This window comes from Conger conger, chromosome 19, assembly GCF_963514075.1.
Source record: "Conger conger chromosome 19, fConCon1.1, whole genome shotgun sequence".
Taxonomy (NCBI): Eukaryota; Metazoa; Chordata; class Actinopteri; order Anguilliformes; family Congridae; genus Conger; species Conger conger.
Genome location: NC_083778.1, coordinates 3448048 through 3464462, shown reverse-complemented (window position 1 = coordinate 3464462; position 16415 = coordinate 3448048). Strand labels below are relative to the sequence as shown.

Sequence of the window (16415 nt, the reverse complement as noted above, 5' to 3'; positions counted from 1 at the left end):
TCAGGGCTGGGGGGAAGCACAGAGGTACAGGGTAAGTACGATTGGGGTTTTATTAGGCACACGTGTCCGGCGTCAGACTCCGGGTCTTTGGGTTTGCCGTCGGGGAAGGTGTGGTCTCCTTCAGGGCCGGTTTGTGGGGTCGGTACGGCAGGGCGTAGACGGTCCGTCCTCTATCCGGTTCGGCGCTGGCTCTTCCGCTCTCTTGTCTCTGGCTCTTTTAGGATAGGCGCCGACTGACTCTGTTTGTAGCCTCGACCGCGCCTTAAATCTCTTCCCCTGCTCATTAGAGAAAAGAGCTGCAGCTGGGTTAGTATTTTTCCACCCTGTTCACTCACATGTGCTGTCCGGGGTCCTGGACTGCAGGTAGAGGGATCGCTCTCCTGGGTGCTGATCTCCCCATCTCCTCTCTGGGAAAATAGAGTCCTTCGCATACCTCTCCTAATGCGTAACGTTTGCGTGGCTGCGTTGTGCGGGTCCTTCTGGGGTTCTCCACCCACTTGGTGCAACATGCAGGAGCAGGGGCGCCACAATAGGTACGACAGAAGCAGAGCGAGAATTGCCTTATGAATAAGGATATACCAATTCAGTCTAGGGATGGCCAGTGCTGGCCAGCCAACCCAATCATATAAGGTACAATGGTGAGTGAGAGCCCTACAATTTGTAATGAATCTCAATGTACCACCATGATAAACAGTGTTGATCGCATGGAGGCACTGAGAGGATGCATGCATGTACAAAACCTCACCATAATGAAGCACTATCCTCAAAAGAAAAGCATGACTTGTTTCTGAAGGAAAAACCCAATTTCAGTTTTGTAACTAGGTGCTGAATATGTGGTTTAAAGGAGAGGCAGTCATCAATTAAGATACACAAGTATTCATGTGAGGAAACAAGCTCAATCTCTTTGCCCTGAAGAGAAACAATAAATGGTAGTTTTTCAATTGACATAGCATATTTAGTACAAAATCAAAAGCACTTTACAACTTCTGAAAGGCTTTGCCAAGATTTGCAGCACAGCAATAAGTAACAGTTGAAATTGTACTTCCCTCTAGGGTCTTTCAGCGAACTTATCCCTAGTTATGGGTATGCACTTTGTTGAATGTCGCTCTGAATAAGAGCGTCTGCCAAATGCCAATAATGTAACAGTATCATCAGCATAGAAATGAAGAGAAGCATTTGACACATTATGACCCACACATTATGACCCATTATGACCCAAACCAAATGCCAATAATGTAACAGTATCATCAGCATAGAAATGAAGAGAAGCATTTGGCGCATTATGACCCAAACTATTGATATAAATGGTAAATAAGACGGGAACCAGAACTGAGCCCTGCGGCACCCCTTTATGGATAGATTACACATCTGAAGTGAGACCATCAAATCGAGAAAATTGAGCAATCTCTGCTTCAGATTGCTTTGGTCAACTGTGTCAAATGCTTTGGAGAGATCTATAAAAAGTGAGACACAGTGTTGCTTATTGTCAAGCGCAACAGTAATATCATTCACAGCCTTAACCTGATTGGTAGGTAGATAAGATAGCGTTTGCATTTACAAAAGTTAAGTCATTCACTAATAAGAGCTTCAAGTACTTTAGCCAGTGCTGACAAATATGAAATTGGCCTGTAATTATTTAAAAGACTCTGATCTCCCCCTTTTAACAGTGGGATAACAGGCCGATTTCCAGATCCTTGGGATTTTGTGGCATTTCAGGGTAAGATTAAAACTATATGTTAAAGGGTCAGCTATAATGTCAGCTGCCAATTTCAAACAGCTAGCTAACTAGCGGTCAGGACCAGCAGAGTGTCTTGGATCTAAGGCTTTAAGGGCTTTGTGCACTTCCTGTACTGGAAAGGTAAAGGTAAAGCTGAAGGTTTGACCATTATACACAGGTTCATCGGCACAGGGTTGTCTGGAAGCAGATGAGACAGAATCAAACAGAGGGGTTGAAGAAATGAAGTGCTCATTAAAACAGTTCAACATTTCAGATTGGTCATGAACAGCAACTGAGTCATTCATTAAGGAAGTAAAACATGAGTTATTGTTCACAGACATTGACTTAACAGATTTACAAAATTTTCTAGGATCATTTAGATTTGTTGTAGTAACAGACAAGTAAAACTCTGACTTGATTTTTTGATGAAAGAAGTGCATTTGTTTCATAATTGTCTAAAAAGAAGCCAATCAATATCAGACCTTGATTTCCTTGCTTTAGCCCAGGCTAAATAAAGTTCACGAATAAGACTTGAGAGCTCTGGTGAAAACCAAGAGTTATCCCACCCCTGAACTCTGTACCTGCACGAAGGGGTGTGTCTATATGATTGTAATGAACTCATCATAAAATAATTTCCAGGCTGTTTCAACGTCAGGGATTAGTTATATCCTCCCCCAATTAAAAAGAAAGAAATTATGTAAAAAATAAAAATAAAAACCCTGCTCAATAAAACGCCTTCGATTTCTCTCATGAATAATGCCTTTGGCATCTTAGTATTTCTTACAGCAGCAACAGCACAGTGGTCACTAAGGTCATTGCAGAAAACACCATTCGCAGAAAATTTGTGATGAACATTTTTACATTACATTACATTATTGGCATTTGGCAGACGCTCTTATCCAGAGCGACGTACAACAAAGTGCATACCCATAACCAGGGATAAGTTCGCTGAAAGACCCTAGAGGTAAGTACAATTTCAACTGCTACCTGTACAACAAAGATAAGGACAAGGGCCATTTCTTTTTTTTAATTAATTAATTTTTTTTTTTTTTTTTTTTGAACAAACAAACAAACAGAGTAAAAGTCACCAAAGTTAACTATCCAAACACTGCTTACCTAGCCAACTAAAATACCGATACACAAAGCAAGTCACAGAGACAACAATTAAGGTTCACAGGGAGGTAGGGAGGGATGGGGAGAGGTGCTGCTTGAAGAGGTGTGTCTTCAGCTTGCGCTTGAAGGTGGGGAGAGATTCTATAGTTCTGACCTCAACGGGGAGTTCGTTCCACCACCGTGGAGCCAGAACAGACAGTAGTCGTGAGCGTGAGGTGGAGGTTCTGAGAGGGGGAGGTGCCAAGCGGCCTGTGGAGGCTGAACGAAGAGGTCTGGCAGGGGTGTAGGGTCTGATGATTTTTTGCAGATAAGCTGGGGAAGACCCTTTAACTGCTTGGAAGGCTAGCACCAATGTTTTGAATTTGATGCGAGCCATGACAGGCAGCCAGTGGAGGGAAGTAAGCAGGGGGGTGACGTGTGAGTATTTGGGAAGGTTGAAGACCAGACGAGCTGCTGCATTCTGGATGAGTTGGAGGGGTCTGATGGCGGACGCTGGGAGGCCAGCCAAGAGGGAATTGCAGTAGTCCAGGCGGGACAGAACCATCGCTTGGACCAGGAGCTGGGTCGAGTAGGGGGTGAGAAAGGGGCGGATTCTCCGTATGTTGTATAGGAAGAACCTGCAAGACCGGGTCACCGCCGCAATGTTCTCGGAAAGGGACAGTCTGCTGTCCATCACCACGCCGAGGTTCCTTGCACTGGGTGACGGCGTGAGTGTGGTATCCCAGAGGGAAATGGAGAGATCCAGATGGGGAGAGGTATTAGCAGGGATGAATATCATTTCAGTTTTACCTGGGTTGAGCTTTAGATGGTGGTTGTCCATCCAGCTCTGGATGTCCCTCAGGCAAGCAGAGATACAGGCTGAAACCTGCGTATCAGACGGCGGGAACGAGACGAAGAGTTGGGTATCGTCCGCATAGCAGTTTGTCAGTATTAAGTCAATGAGAGTAGCTCAAAGATTTAAAGTCATCAGACACTGGTCGTAACTAATCCCAGTTCATGTCACCAACCAAAATAATTTCGCTATAGTGCAGAGGATAGAGTCATTGGTGGCAGAAGGGGTATATAGCAACCAACTACAGTAATACAATGGAGAAAACTGAGAGCAGTACGTCTGTGGCAAACCGTAAAATCAAACAAGGTGCTGTTTCGAACAAGGGTGATGAGAATGTTGAGAAAAAGATGGCTACTAAGGCGCTCTTGATATGGGTGCGTTAAAAAACACTTTTTATACGGCTAATGCATAGGCGAGAAATGAAAAACACGCACCGACGCGTTGCGGCACACAGGCCTTCATCAGGGTGAATAAGCAGAGGTGAGGCTCAGTCAGGTGTATTTGTTGACCCGTAGTCCAATGCACAGGGGATATGCAATTTTTTTTTTCTCAGTTGATAAAATTGATCGTATGCGCACGTCCTCCTGGTCCTCAACAGGTTAGTTGTCCATAAATATGAACAGTCCGAGCCACAAAAATGAAGAATGTTTGCGAACATATAAATATTATTAAAAAATAAATGAGCTTAATGGACAAATTAAATGTTGTGCCTTTATGTTGGAAGGTCCCTCGTCATAACACCCGTATCCTGCAATGAAAAATCAAACAAAGCGCTGTGCTTGAGACGGGTGCGTGGGGGTTGGACCCAAAATGCACGACTCAGAAACAATAGTAAAATAAAGTCCCGTTAGGGCTTTATTCGGGACGAGTCCCAGGAGCGTAGTCAATACAAGCAAAGTCCATACACGAAGATCCAGCCAAACAAATACAAAACAAACAAAAAGCACGGTGCCGAGGGAAGAGGCAATCTCGTAGTCGGTAGGCGTGCAGGGAGGTCCGGTAGCAGGAGAGCTGTCAGCGGGGCAGATGAACAGGCGGACGGCAGGCAGAGGCGTAGTCGTGGGCGAAGCGGGAGTCGAAACCATGAAACAATCAGCGGGGCAAAAGTACAAAAACGGTAGGCGGGGACGTAGTCAATAAACAAACGAAGGTCACAAAACAGAAATCAATAATCGATGGTCAGTAAACAGGCGTGGATCGTAACGTGTAATCAAACAGTAAATAATGCTCAAGAGTTGCGTGGAAAACAGAGGCAGACAATTTCGCAGTGAACAGTTGCGCGACTGGGCTATAAATGCAGGTGTAGACAGGTGTAGACAATTAGTTAGAGCGTAGCAAGGAAATGGAAAACAGGTGCGATGGATGACAAGTTTAACAAGGAGATTAGTAATCGTTAGTAATAAACCTATCCTGCCCTAGCATTAGTAAATTAGTAAATGACATGCACGAGAAACGTAAGGTAACATGAACACATGATTAGTCTTGTTAGTTTCTACCCAATCCTGATCTAGCGTTAGTAGTTTTAGTAAATAGACAAATAGAAACACTAGGGGAGTGAAGGACAGAACGAGAGAGAGAGAGAGAAAAGGCGGAACGCAAGGTTTGCGGAAAAACATGTAAAAGTGTATGCATAACAACGACCAGTTAACGTAACAATAAACATGCATCGAAACATAACACAAAGCGAAACTAAGACGATAATCACCCAACATAACCAGGTAATATAATCGTAACGAAACATAACTAGACATGACGAGAAAATAAATCGTAACAAGAAATAAACTAAACAACATGACGAACCTAGACTAACATAATACATGATAAGACACTACGTGACTAAGACACACAAATAAACATAAAACATGGCGAGACAGACCTGAAACGTGACAGGACCCCCCCCTTAACAACCGACTCCTGGCGGTCCTTGGAATTTATCAGGGTGGTCACGATGGAAGTCTCAGGAACCCAGGAACGCTCCTCAGGGCCATAGCCCTCCCAGTCAACCAAGTATTGCACCCCACGGCCCCTCTTACGAATGTTCAAGAGTTTCTTAACAGTGAATGCGGGGTGGTTGTCAATAATGCGGGGGGGAGGTGGTGGGGGATCCGGGGGACATATGGGGTGAGAGGATACAGGCTTAATACATGAGACATGGAATGTGGGGTGAATCTTAAGGGAAGCAGGGAGTGACAGTTTAACAGAGGAAGGGTTGATGATTCTGTGGATCTTAAAGGGACCAATAAAGCGGGGTTGTAGCTTGTGAGAGGTGGCTTGGAGGGGAATGTCCTTAGTGGACAGCCAGACGGAGTCACCTGGTTTGTAGACTGGAGCTGGAGTGCGGTGGCGATCAGCAAAACGCCGATTGCGGTCTGCCGTGCTTAGCAGCGCGGCCTTGGCATCCCTCCAAACCTTGGCGCACCGTTTCATGTGGATGGCGAGGGAGGGAACAGCGATCTCGGCTTCTTGGTCAGGGAACAGTGGAGGTTGGTAGCCCAGGGAGACCTCAAAAGGGGATTTCCCGGTGGCAGCGCAGAGTAGGGTGTTGTGAGCGTACTCCACCCAGGTAAGCATCTTGCTCCAGCCGGCTGGGTTCTTGGCCGATACGCAGCGTAGAGCGGCCCCCAGGTCCTGATTGGCCCTCTCAGTTTGGCCATTGGATTGAGGGTGGTAGCCCGAAGAGAGGCTAGCTGTGGCCCCGAGGGCCACGCAGAACGCTTTCCAGACTTGGGAAATGAATTGGGGGCCGCAGTCAGATACGATGTCCGATGGAAGTCCGTGGATGCGGAACACCTCTCTCACCAGAACATCCGCGGTCTCTTGGGCGGTGGGCAATCCAGCCAGGGGGATGAAGTGTACCGCTTTGCTGAATCGGTCCACCACCGTCAGGATGGTGGTGTTACCCTCGGAAAGGGGAAGTCCGGTCACGAAGTCCACTCCGATGTGACTCCAGGGTCGGCTGGGCACCGGCAATGGTTGAAGCAGTCCAGCAGGGGCCTGGTGAGATGCTTTGCTTCTGGCGCATGTGGTGCAGGCCTTGATGAAGCGTCTGGTGTCGGGGATCATGGCACTCCACCAGAATCTCCGCTTCAGCACCGCCAAGGTGCGGGTAAAGCCGGGATGGCAGGAAAGGAGGGATGAATGGGCCCATTGCAGCACCTGTGTCCGAGCGGCTGAGGGGACGTATAGGCGTAATCCGGGGTTGGACCTGGGATCGGGCTCCTCCCGTAGAGCCCTCTGGATCACCGCCTCGATCTTCCATGTGACAGATCCGATGGTGCAGGAGGTAGGAAGGATGTTCTCGGGGATCTCACGCTCAGAACAGGTGTTGAATTGACGGGACAGGGCATCGGGCTTAACGTTCTTCGAACCTGGACGGTAGGTCAGAGAGAAGTTGAACCTCCCGAAGAACAGCGCCCATCTCGCCTGTCGAGAATTCAGCCTTTTGGCTGTCTGGAGGTATGCCAGGTTCTTGTGGTCGGTCCAAACGATGAACGGCTTCTCGGCCCCCTCCAGCCAATGTCTCCACTCCTCCAGCGCCAGTTTGACTGCCAGCAGCTCACGGTTTCCAACGTCGTAGTTCCTCTCCGCCGGGGACAGCTTCTTGGAGAAGAAGGCGCAGGGGTGTAGTCGGTTGTCAGCGGCCGCCACCTGAGAGAGCACTGCTCCCACCCCTGTGTCGGAAGCATCCGTCTCGACCACAAACTGGCGGGTGGGGTCGGGGTGTACCAGGATGGGAGCGGAAGCGAACAGTCTCTTGACCTTGGTGAAGGCCGTCTCAGCTTCGGGGCTCCACCGGAATGGCACCGCTGGGGACGTGAGCTTGGTTAGGGGGGAGACCACTTGACTATAGGAACGGATGAACCTACGGTAGAAATTGGCGAATCCCAAGAAGCGCTGGAGTTGCTTGCGTGAGGTGGGTGTGGGCCAGTCGGTGACCGCCAGAATCTTCTTGGGATCCGCCCTGATCTGTCCCTTCTCAAGGATAAACCCAAGGAACTCAACTGTGTCGGAGTGGAAGACGCACTTCTCTGCCTTGACAAACAATTTGTTTTCTAGAAGCCTTTGTAGAACTTGCCTGACGTGGTTTTCATGATCCTTGGCATTAGTGGAGTAGATCAAGATGTCATCCAGGTAGACGAACACATGGCGACCCAACAAGTCCCGAAGAACGTCATTCACCGGGGCCTGGAACACAGCAGGAGCATTGGTGAGGCCGAATGGCATGACCAGGTATTCAAAGTGTCCGAGAGAGGTATTGAAGGCGGTCTTCCATTCATCGCCCTCACGGATCCGGACCAGGTGGTACGCGTTGCGAAGATCCAGCTTGGTGAAGATGGTGGCCTCGTGAAGTGGGTGGAACGCGGAGTCCATCAGGGGCAGAGGATACTTGTTCCTCACCGTGATGTTGTTCAGCTCCCTGTAGTCGATGCACGGGCGTAGGGAGCCATCCTTCTTCTGGACGAAGAAGAATCCCGCACCGACGGGAGAGGAAGAAGGGCGAATTAGTCCGTTAGCCAGGCAGTCACGGATGTATGTCTCCATAGCCTCCCTTTCAGGTCTGGAGACGTTGTAAAGGCGACTTGAGGGAAGTGACGAACCAGGAAGGAGCTCGATGGCGCAGTCGTAGGGTCGATGAGGCGGCAGAGACTGAGCTTGTATCTTGGAGAACACTGCGCCCAGGTCATGGTAAGGTGTGGGAACCCTTTCCAGGGAGGGCTTGGGAGTCTGTGGTGGAGCTGGTGCTCCCTCTGCTGGTGGTGGAGCGGAACGCAAGCAGGACTGATGACATCTAGAATCCCAGGCTTGAACTTGATTGGAACTCCAGTTGATCGTGGGGTTGTGTTTCTGGAGCCAGGGTAATCCCAAGATGAGTTGGTCATTGGGGGACTGGATGACGCGGAACTGGATCATCTCTCGATGGTTCCCAGAAATGACCAGTTGACAGGGAATGGTAATGTGCGTCATGCGGCAGAAAGTCCTTCCATCCAGCGACCGCGCATTCTCAGGGTGGGGTAGAGGGAGGGTGGGAATGTTCAGTTCGGACACCAACACTTCGTCGATGAGATTGGCGTCCGCTCCAGAATCCACCAACGCGTTAATCCGGGTTGTTCTGTCGGGAAGAATCAACAGCGTGATGAGCGTGGGACGATGGTTCTCTCTGTCAGCACCCTCATGCCTGTCGACTGCTCTCACCTCTACTGGTCGCCTGGTCCTGAAGGAGCACCGAGCCTGGGTGTGACCCGGCCTCCCACAGTAGAAACACGAACCGGTGGTTCTGCGGCGTGCTCGTTCCTCGGTAGAGACTCTGGTACCAGCCCGGGACAGGTCCATGGGTTCGGATCCCTCCGACTGCTGCTCCTCTCGTCGAGGACTTGGGCCCTGCCTGGGGTACGGGTTGCCGGGAAGGATCGGTCTCTCCGACCGGCGTTGTCTGGCGCGGTTGTCCAGGCGGATTGTGGTGCGCACGAGTTGGTCGAGCTGGGTGATGGGGTCCAGTCGCGCCAACTTGTCCTGGAGCGTCTCGCTCAGGCTGGCCAGGAAGAGATTCGCCAAAGCTGCATCGTTCCAACTAGTAGCTGCTGCGAGGGTGCGGAAGTCGATGGAGTGGTCTGCCGCGGTCTTCCGTCCCTGGCGCAGAGCAATCAGTCTCTGGGATGGCTCCTGGTCGCTGGATGCGTGTTGGAACACCTTTCGAATCTCGTCGGCGAAGGCTGGGTAACGGGGAGGGAGCCCAATCCAACTCCCTCCCCTTGAGTAGTCCCATCACATAGCCAATCCGACGGTCGTCGCTGTTGTAGGTCTGGGGCTGTTGTTTGAATACAAACTCGCACTGGAGTAGGAACGCCTTGCACCTCTCAGGTTCTCCACCGAACCTCTCCGGGGGGGGTTGTTGGGGCTCCCGGAATTGCCAGGCTCCCGAGGGGTTGACCGCCGGGGAAGTGGGTGGGTGGGTGGGTTCCTCCCGTGGTTGTGGCAGGACCGCAACGGCGAGCCTCCTCATCTCTGCACACAGTTCACGAATCTCTAGGTGAAGCTCGGAGATTCCTTGTGAATGCTGCCGGACGATGGCTCCTTGTTCCTGGAGGGCGTGGAACATGGCAGTTGAGTCAGCAGGGTCCATAGTGGCGAAATTGTTCTGAGACGGGTGCGTGGGGGTTGGACCCAAAATGCACGACTCAGAAACAATAGTAAAATAAAGTCCCGTTAGGGCTTTATTCGGGACGAGTCCCAGGAGCGTAGTCAATACAAGCAAAGTCCATACACGAAGATCCAGCCAAACAAATACAAAACAAACAAAAAGCACGGTGCCGAGGGAAGAGGCAATCTCGTAGTCGGTAGGCGTGCAGGGAGGTCCGGTAGCAGGAGAGCTGTCAGCGGGGCAGATGAACAGGCGGACGGCAGGCAGAGGCGTAGTCGTGGGCGAAGCGGGAGTCGAAACCATGAAACAATCAGCGGGGCAAAAGTACAAAAACGGTAGGCGGGGACGTAGTCAATAAACAAACGAAGGTCACAAAACAGAAATCAATAATCGATGGTCAGTAAACAGGCGTGGATCGTAACGTGTAATCAAACAGTAAATAATGCTCAAGAGTTGCGTGGAAAACAGAGGCAGACAATTTCGCAGTGAACAGTTGCGCGACTGGGCTATAAATGCAGGTGTAGACAGGTGTAGACAATTAGTTAGAGCGTAGCAAGGAAATGGAAAACAGGTGCGATGGATGACAAGTTTAACAAGGAGATTAGTAATCGTTAGTAATAAACCTATCCTGCCCTAGCATTAGTAAATTAGTAAATGACATGCACGAGAAACGTAAGGTAACATGAACACATGATTAGTCTTGTTAGTTTCTACCCAATCCTGATCTAGCGTTAGTAGTTTTAGTAAATAGACAAATAGAAACACTAGGGGAGTGAAGGACAGAACGAGAGAGAGAGAGAGAAAAGGCGGAACGCAAGGTTTGCGGAAAAACATGTAAAAGTGTATGCATAACAACGACCAGTTAACGTAACAATAAACATGCATCGAAACATAACACAAAGCGAAACTAAGACGATAATCACCCAACATAACCAGGTAATATAATCGTAACGAAACATAACTAGACATGACGAGAAAATAAATCGTAACAAGAAATAAACTAAACAACATGACGAACCTAGACTAACATAATACATGATAAGACACTACGTGACTAAGACACACGAATAAACATAAAACATGGCGAGACAGACCTGAAACGTGACAGTGCTGCGTTCTCTGACCTTACGAAACGGTTATTTTGAACACTATTGTCTGTTTTTTTGAAGAGCTATTGAGGTCAGAAAATCTAATTTAGAACATAACCTTACCGCATTATTGGGGAAGGTTCAAAATGATTATGGGCCAGTGGCAAATGAAATCTTCCCGTTTAGAATAAAAAATATAGGTTAAAAAAATGCTAATTAAAGTGATTTTTATCTTCATTAGAATGATATTTAGTAAATTTTATTTTCAGCAAATGTGTTCATATATTTAAGTTAGTCACAAAGGTCATATCGGATAACTTTTTTTTTGTTTGTTTCTTTTATTATCACTATTTAGCCAACTGGTCAATATTGTATGTGAGATCTCTACACATATGTAGTGCTCTGGAAATACAACATTTAGTAGCCTACTATGTATTTTATAAAAAATACACGTCTAAAAATGTACCATAGTACTATAAGACTCATTATCTAAATGAAGATGTAGAAATTTCAGGAGGCATTTCAGAGTGGATTCAATTTGGAGATGATACCAAACTGGGAGGGTTTGCGAACTGTTTGGAATCTACCAAAATAATTAACGAGGATTTAAACGGAATCCAGAAGTGGGTGGAAACGTGGCAAATTAAATTGAATGTAGCTAAGGGCCTCCAGCTCTGCTTCAGCTGTTAGCGGGTGTAGTTTCGCAGCAGATCTGAGAAATAATATCATTACTGGTTAGGAAGTTGCACGTTCTTTTGTTGACTGGTATTTTATTTTATTTACCGGTGCATGTATAAATTGTCTGTGATAGTGGTAGACTTCATGAGGTAATTTAACATTAAGCTATGTTCGTTTGGCTAGTTTGGCTAGTAACAGTAACAACAGTGCAGGGGAACAGTTTGAGGCGAACGCTTTTTGACGAGTGATGGCTATAAGCTGTGTACAATTGTATTTTTATAAAATGAACAAAGCTTACAGTAAACCAGCTATCATAGCCGCGGTAACCGACCGACTCTTCCAACCGACGTTTTAAACAATGTCGTCATGGTTACTGTCACACTTAGGCCATAGATAAACTGGGAAGAACGTAATTTTGAATTGAATGTGGTTTTCCATTTAGCTAAGTGAATATTTCGAAATTAATGGCCAGAATACTAAGAAGTCATCATATTTAAATTACTTGGTTGATTAGGCCATTTACACCCCCTAGCTGTGTCAATATCCACGATATACCACTGGTTTGAGTTACATAACACTTTGATACGACAATTATTACATTTATCTTTAAGAATGTTCACAAAAGAAAGACAAGACAAACTTTATATGAATGTATTTTTAATGGAACTATGTTTTATGGTGAATGTATTCTTCCTGAACAGTAGTTTATTGGTTGATAAGTAACGATATTGCTAACGCTATTGCAATAATGTATCCCCACTGCACTAACGTTAGCTAGCTCATTTGTGTAAACGTTTATCTGGACACATTCAGATAACGTGCAGTTATTTAAATAATTCATAGCGTCGTCATGAGACATTTGCTTCAGCAGGCTTTGGTGGTCTTGCCGACAATCGCTGAGATGGTCAAAGGACAAAATAACTCATTTTGTTTTACTTTGGGAGGCTACTAGCGGCGTGATGATAACATGAAGTTAATTTAGGTTACAAAGTAGATTACGGTGATCTAAACTAGAGTAAAATTAAAAGATTTGTGAACATCGTGGATATTGGCACGGCTTGGACGCAATGGAGACAATGGACCAGACCTATCCCTTATATGAATGGTTACCAGAGCATGTAGCACTCAGGGATGCATAGCCAAATAGGAAATGACATATGTATGAACTAGCAAGGTGAACATTATTACAATCTCCAGTGAATTTTAATGTTTGTGTGTCTGTATGTGGTTTCTCCACAGGCTGGGTTGGTGTAATCTCACAGAGGGCTGCTGTGATGTTCTGGCCTCAGTCTTGCGTTCTCCTCACTCAGAGCTGAGTGATCTGGAGCTGAGAGACAACGAGCTGCAGGATTCAGGAGTGAGAGCGCTCTCTGCTGGACTGGAGGACCCACACTGTAAACTGCAGAGACTGGGGTGAGTACAAACACAAACCCTTCAATCGGGGTTGGAAATGTGCAATTTTTAAAAGGGGCAATAAAAGCAAAATGCAGGGGCATTTACATAGTAGCATTTCAGCTTTTTTTTAAAACAGTTGTAGTGACAAACTACTGTCATGTGCAATTGGCATCAATATAAGTTACTACAGGCAGGGGAGGAGGTCTCACAGAATTTTTGATGAAGAAGCGATCCATAGTACCTCTGAGATGGGTAATGCAATGATCACATTTTTTCTATGATGGGGAGGTGCACAGACTTCCTTTCCATTTTCTTTTACAACTATAAACACAAGAAGAAAAAGATCATTCTATTTTACAGTATATAGTAGGATAGAATATAAAATAATATAGTAAAATAATGATATTCTATATTAATAATTATGGCTGTGTGTTTGTCACGGAAGTGACGTATTCTGTGATTTCTGCGCAAACATCACATTACATTTTATTCAGCAGACACTTCAAGGTCAAATCAAGGTCATATAACAAACAACAGAACAGGTCCAATTTGCATAGTACGCAAGGTACTGTAAGTAATACGGTCAGGAACTACTGTACTGAGACAAATACACATGTGAAGGTCCTAGATTAAAGTAGATAATACAACACGGGGCTAAAGTCTGAGACTGGTGAAGATAAGTGACAATAGATGAGCAGACTCCCGCAGAGGAGTCAAGGTACAGTGTGAAGAGGTGAGTCTTCAGACTGTGGTAGAAAATGGGCAGTGAGTGAGCAGATCTTATAGCAATGGGGAGGTTGTTTCATCACTGGGGAGCTAGAGTAGAGAAGCTCCGCAGTCGGGACAAGCGAGAGCCATTCACTCAGCTGGCAGGATGAGCAAGTCGGGCTGGCATTTGGACATTCCTCGGCTGTGTCCCAATCGGTGCTCTTGCGTACTTGCACTGATTCCAGGTGTATTTTTCTAGTTCTGGATGTGATGCTTTGACTTATGGTAGAACCTATGCACTTGTAAGTCGCTTTGGATTAAAAGCGTCTGCCAAATGACTAAAATGTAAATGTAAATGATTCGGAGGTGGTCCCTGTTTTTGGCATCTCTGTGGTTTTCTTGTTTTCGTGTGATTTTTCTGTGATTTTTCTACAGTTTTGTACGGCAACTGTCAACCTTATAGATGCCTTTTATAGACCTACAGGTAACCACGCTTCTGAACTCGATAGCTCATTGTTTAATTAATGTGTGCTTTTAAACCTGCACTCCGACCCGTATATTGCATCAATTCCCGGAAGTATCCACTGGAATGTTTCAAATTGGGGATGATTTAGCAGCTAGTCACAGATGAATTAATCACAGTTAACAAAAATCAAAAATTTCAGCCTGAGTTTAGGGGGCAGCCTGTAGCGTAGTGGCTAAAGTGCTTGACTGGGATCTAGAAGGTTGGTGGTTCAAGCCCCAGTGAAGCTGCAATAAGATCCATGCTGCTGCTGAACCCTTGAGCAAGGCCCTTAGCCCCACATTGATCCCGGGGGATTGGCTCCTGCTTTGTCTTATCAACTGTCAGCTAAATAACTGAGATGTAATGTAATGTTCTGCTAAATTAAAGACAAACAGCATGCTCTTACTTTCCAAGATAATTCAAAGCCATCCAATACATCAGCCTATAAGTGTGTTTTACTTTTATCCTTGGACCAATTTTTTGTTAAAGCGCTTGTTACTGTTGCTACAGTTGCTACGGTGCGTTATTTCAATCATTTCCCACTACTGCACCTAAGGTCTTTGGTTTATTTAATAAATGAATCTTAAAAAACACTCTGTGATTTCTGGCTCTTTCAGTTTACTGTTATTTTCAACATCTTTGCTGTGACTGCTCCGTGACTTTAGTCCAGCATTTCCTAACCTTTTTCCTTCAGTGGTGCACTTTCCGCATTTACAGAATCATGTTACACCACTCTAAAAAGCCAGTGACATGGGCTACACTGATGTGATGTCAACAGTAGCCATGAATGTCTCTGGGAGTTTGATTTTCCAGACGATTTTTAGTGACGTTTATCTTTATGAAACTGTTATGATGGTACTATGGACTGCTTTGGTGGTGTGGTTTTACTCATTTGTGCCAGAGGGCTCTGTCCCTGGCTGTGAGCGGGACACTACCTACACCAAACCGCCATAATCATACGGTGTTTGTGTTTGTTTTTCCTTTTCATATCACATTTTTGGTTTCATATCACTATTTCCATAGAGTGCACTAAGTTTGGGGGTGCACACCCGGCTGCTAGCTCACGTTTCCCAGGGCAAACACACGCAACACATCCACTCCATATTCACACCCGAACAGTTAAATCGCTCATTTAAAATAACACACACGTAAATGTCTTTGTTACTTTGTCACCATTTATTGTTGTCCAGCTGTTAAATGTTGTGGAGCCCTCTGTTTGTTGTCTGTGTTTAGGGTTGTAACCTGTAGAATTTGTAATATTTAAAAAAATTAAAGGCCATTCGGCATATTTTAAAATGCATGGCATCTAATCTAATCTAATGTTGCTTAAATTACGTCTCCTCATTAATTTAATGTTAACCAATGATATTTGAAAGTATTTGAAGCCGACAAGAATCACATGACCGCCCAGTGTTTTCACCCTCCATTGACACAACTCTCTCTCTATTGCTCTGAGGAAATCCAAAAGCAGAAGCCAACACTATCATTGTTTTCTGGTTACCAGATTACCCGCTGCGACAGGAAATATGTAAAAGCACCAAGTTTTCCTTTCTTTTCAGTTTGTGTTGACGCAGAAGCAAACTGCCAAATGAAACCTGAAACCATTGTAGATGTAGAAGTGACCTAGGTGTAAGAACTGGCCCATCAGTCACTGCTGTGAAGAGGTCTGAGTAGTAGTAGGCAGGACAATAGGTCTGGGGGTGTCAGCAAGCTGCATAATGTGTGCATGAGCTTTGGGTGGTTTAAGAGTTATGACGTATGTGGTTGAATTCTTTTATAATGGCAATTTTTTTTTTAACGTCGCATTCGTGATATAATGTTTGTGAAGTACTATAGCATCAATGCACCCTTAGAAACCTATGATTTCTCAATACGTGATGAAGATAAGTCAACTCTGATTGGTTTGGCACCAATTGTGCTTAGTATTGTGGAATCAGTGTGGTTCTAAAATACATGTTCCCTCCACCTTTTCCTTGAGGGCCCGCAGGACCCACACCTGAAACCCTTGCTCCCCTCTCGGACCATTCCAGCTCCAGAGGGAGCCCTAGTGGTCTTTTCCCGAAGTGCATACAAACAGTAAAAAGGATGCAGTATAACTAACAGTGAATGTGTCTTAATAAAACTTAGTGCAAATATTATATATTTCATATTTATGGCTACCAATCATGTTGTTTTCATTGATTATCACATTAATATGGCTTTTGATGTGAGTGCATATTAAATACATATTACCATATAGT

General features: G+C 45.8%; 1 protein-coding gene across 1 annotated transcript in view; it reads left to right on the top strand.

The window, feature by feature from the left end:
• The window catches only part of LOC133119285 (NACHT, LRR and PYD domains-containing protein 3-like), a gene marked incomplete at its 5' end in the record, with an annotated part of 166188 nt that overhangs the window by 130109 nt on the left and 19664 nt on the right, over positions 1-16415 (top strand). Inside the window, one exon of the mRNA XM_061229813.1 lies at positions 12807-12980. Coding sequence (XP_061085797.1) covers positions 12807-12980 — 174 coding nt within the window. The remainder of the gene's footprint in view (positions 1-12806; positions 12981-16415) is intronic.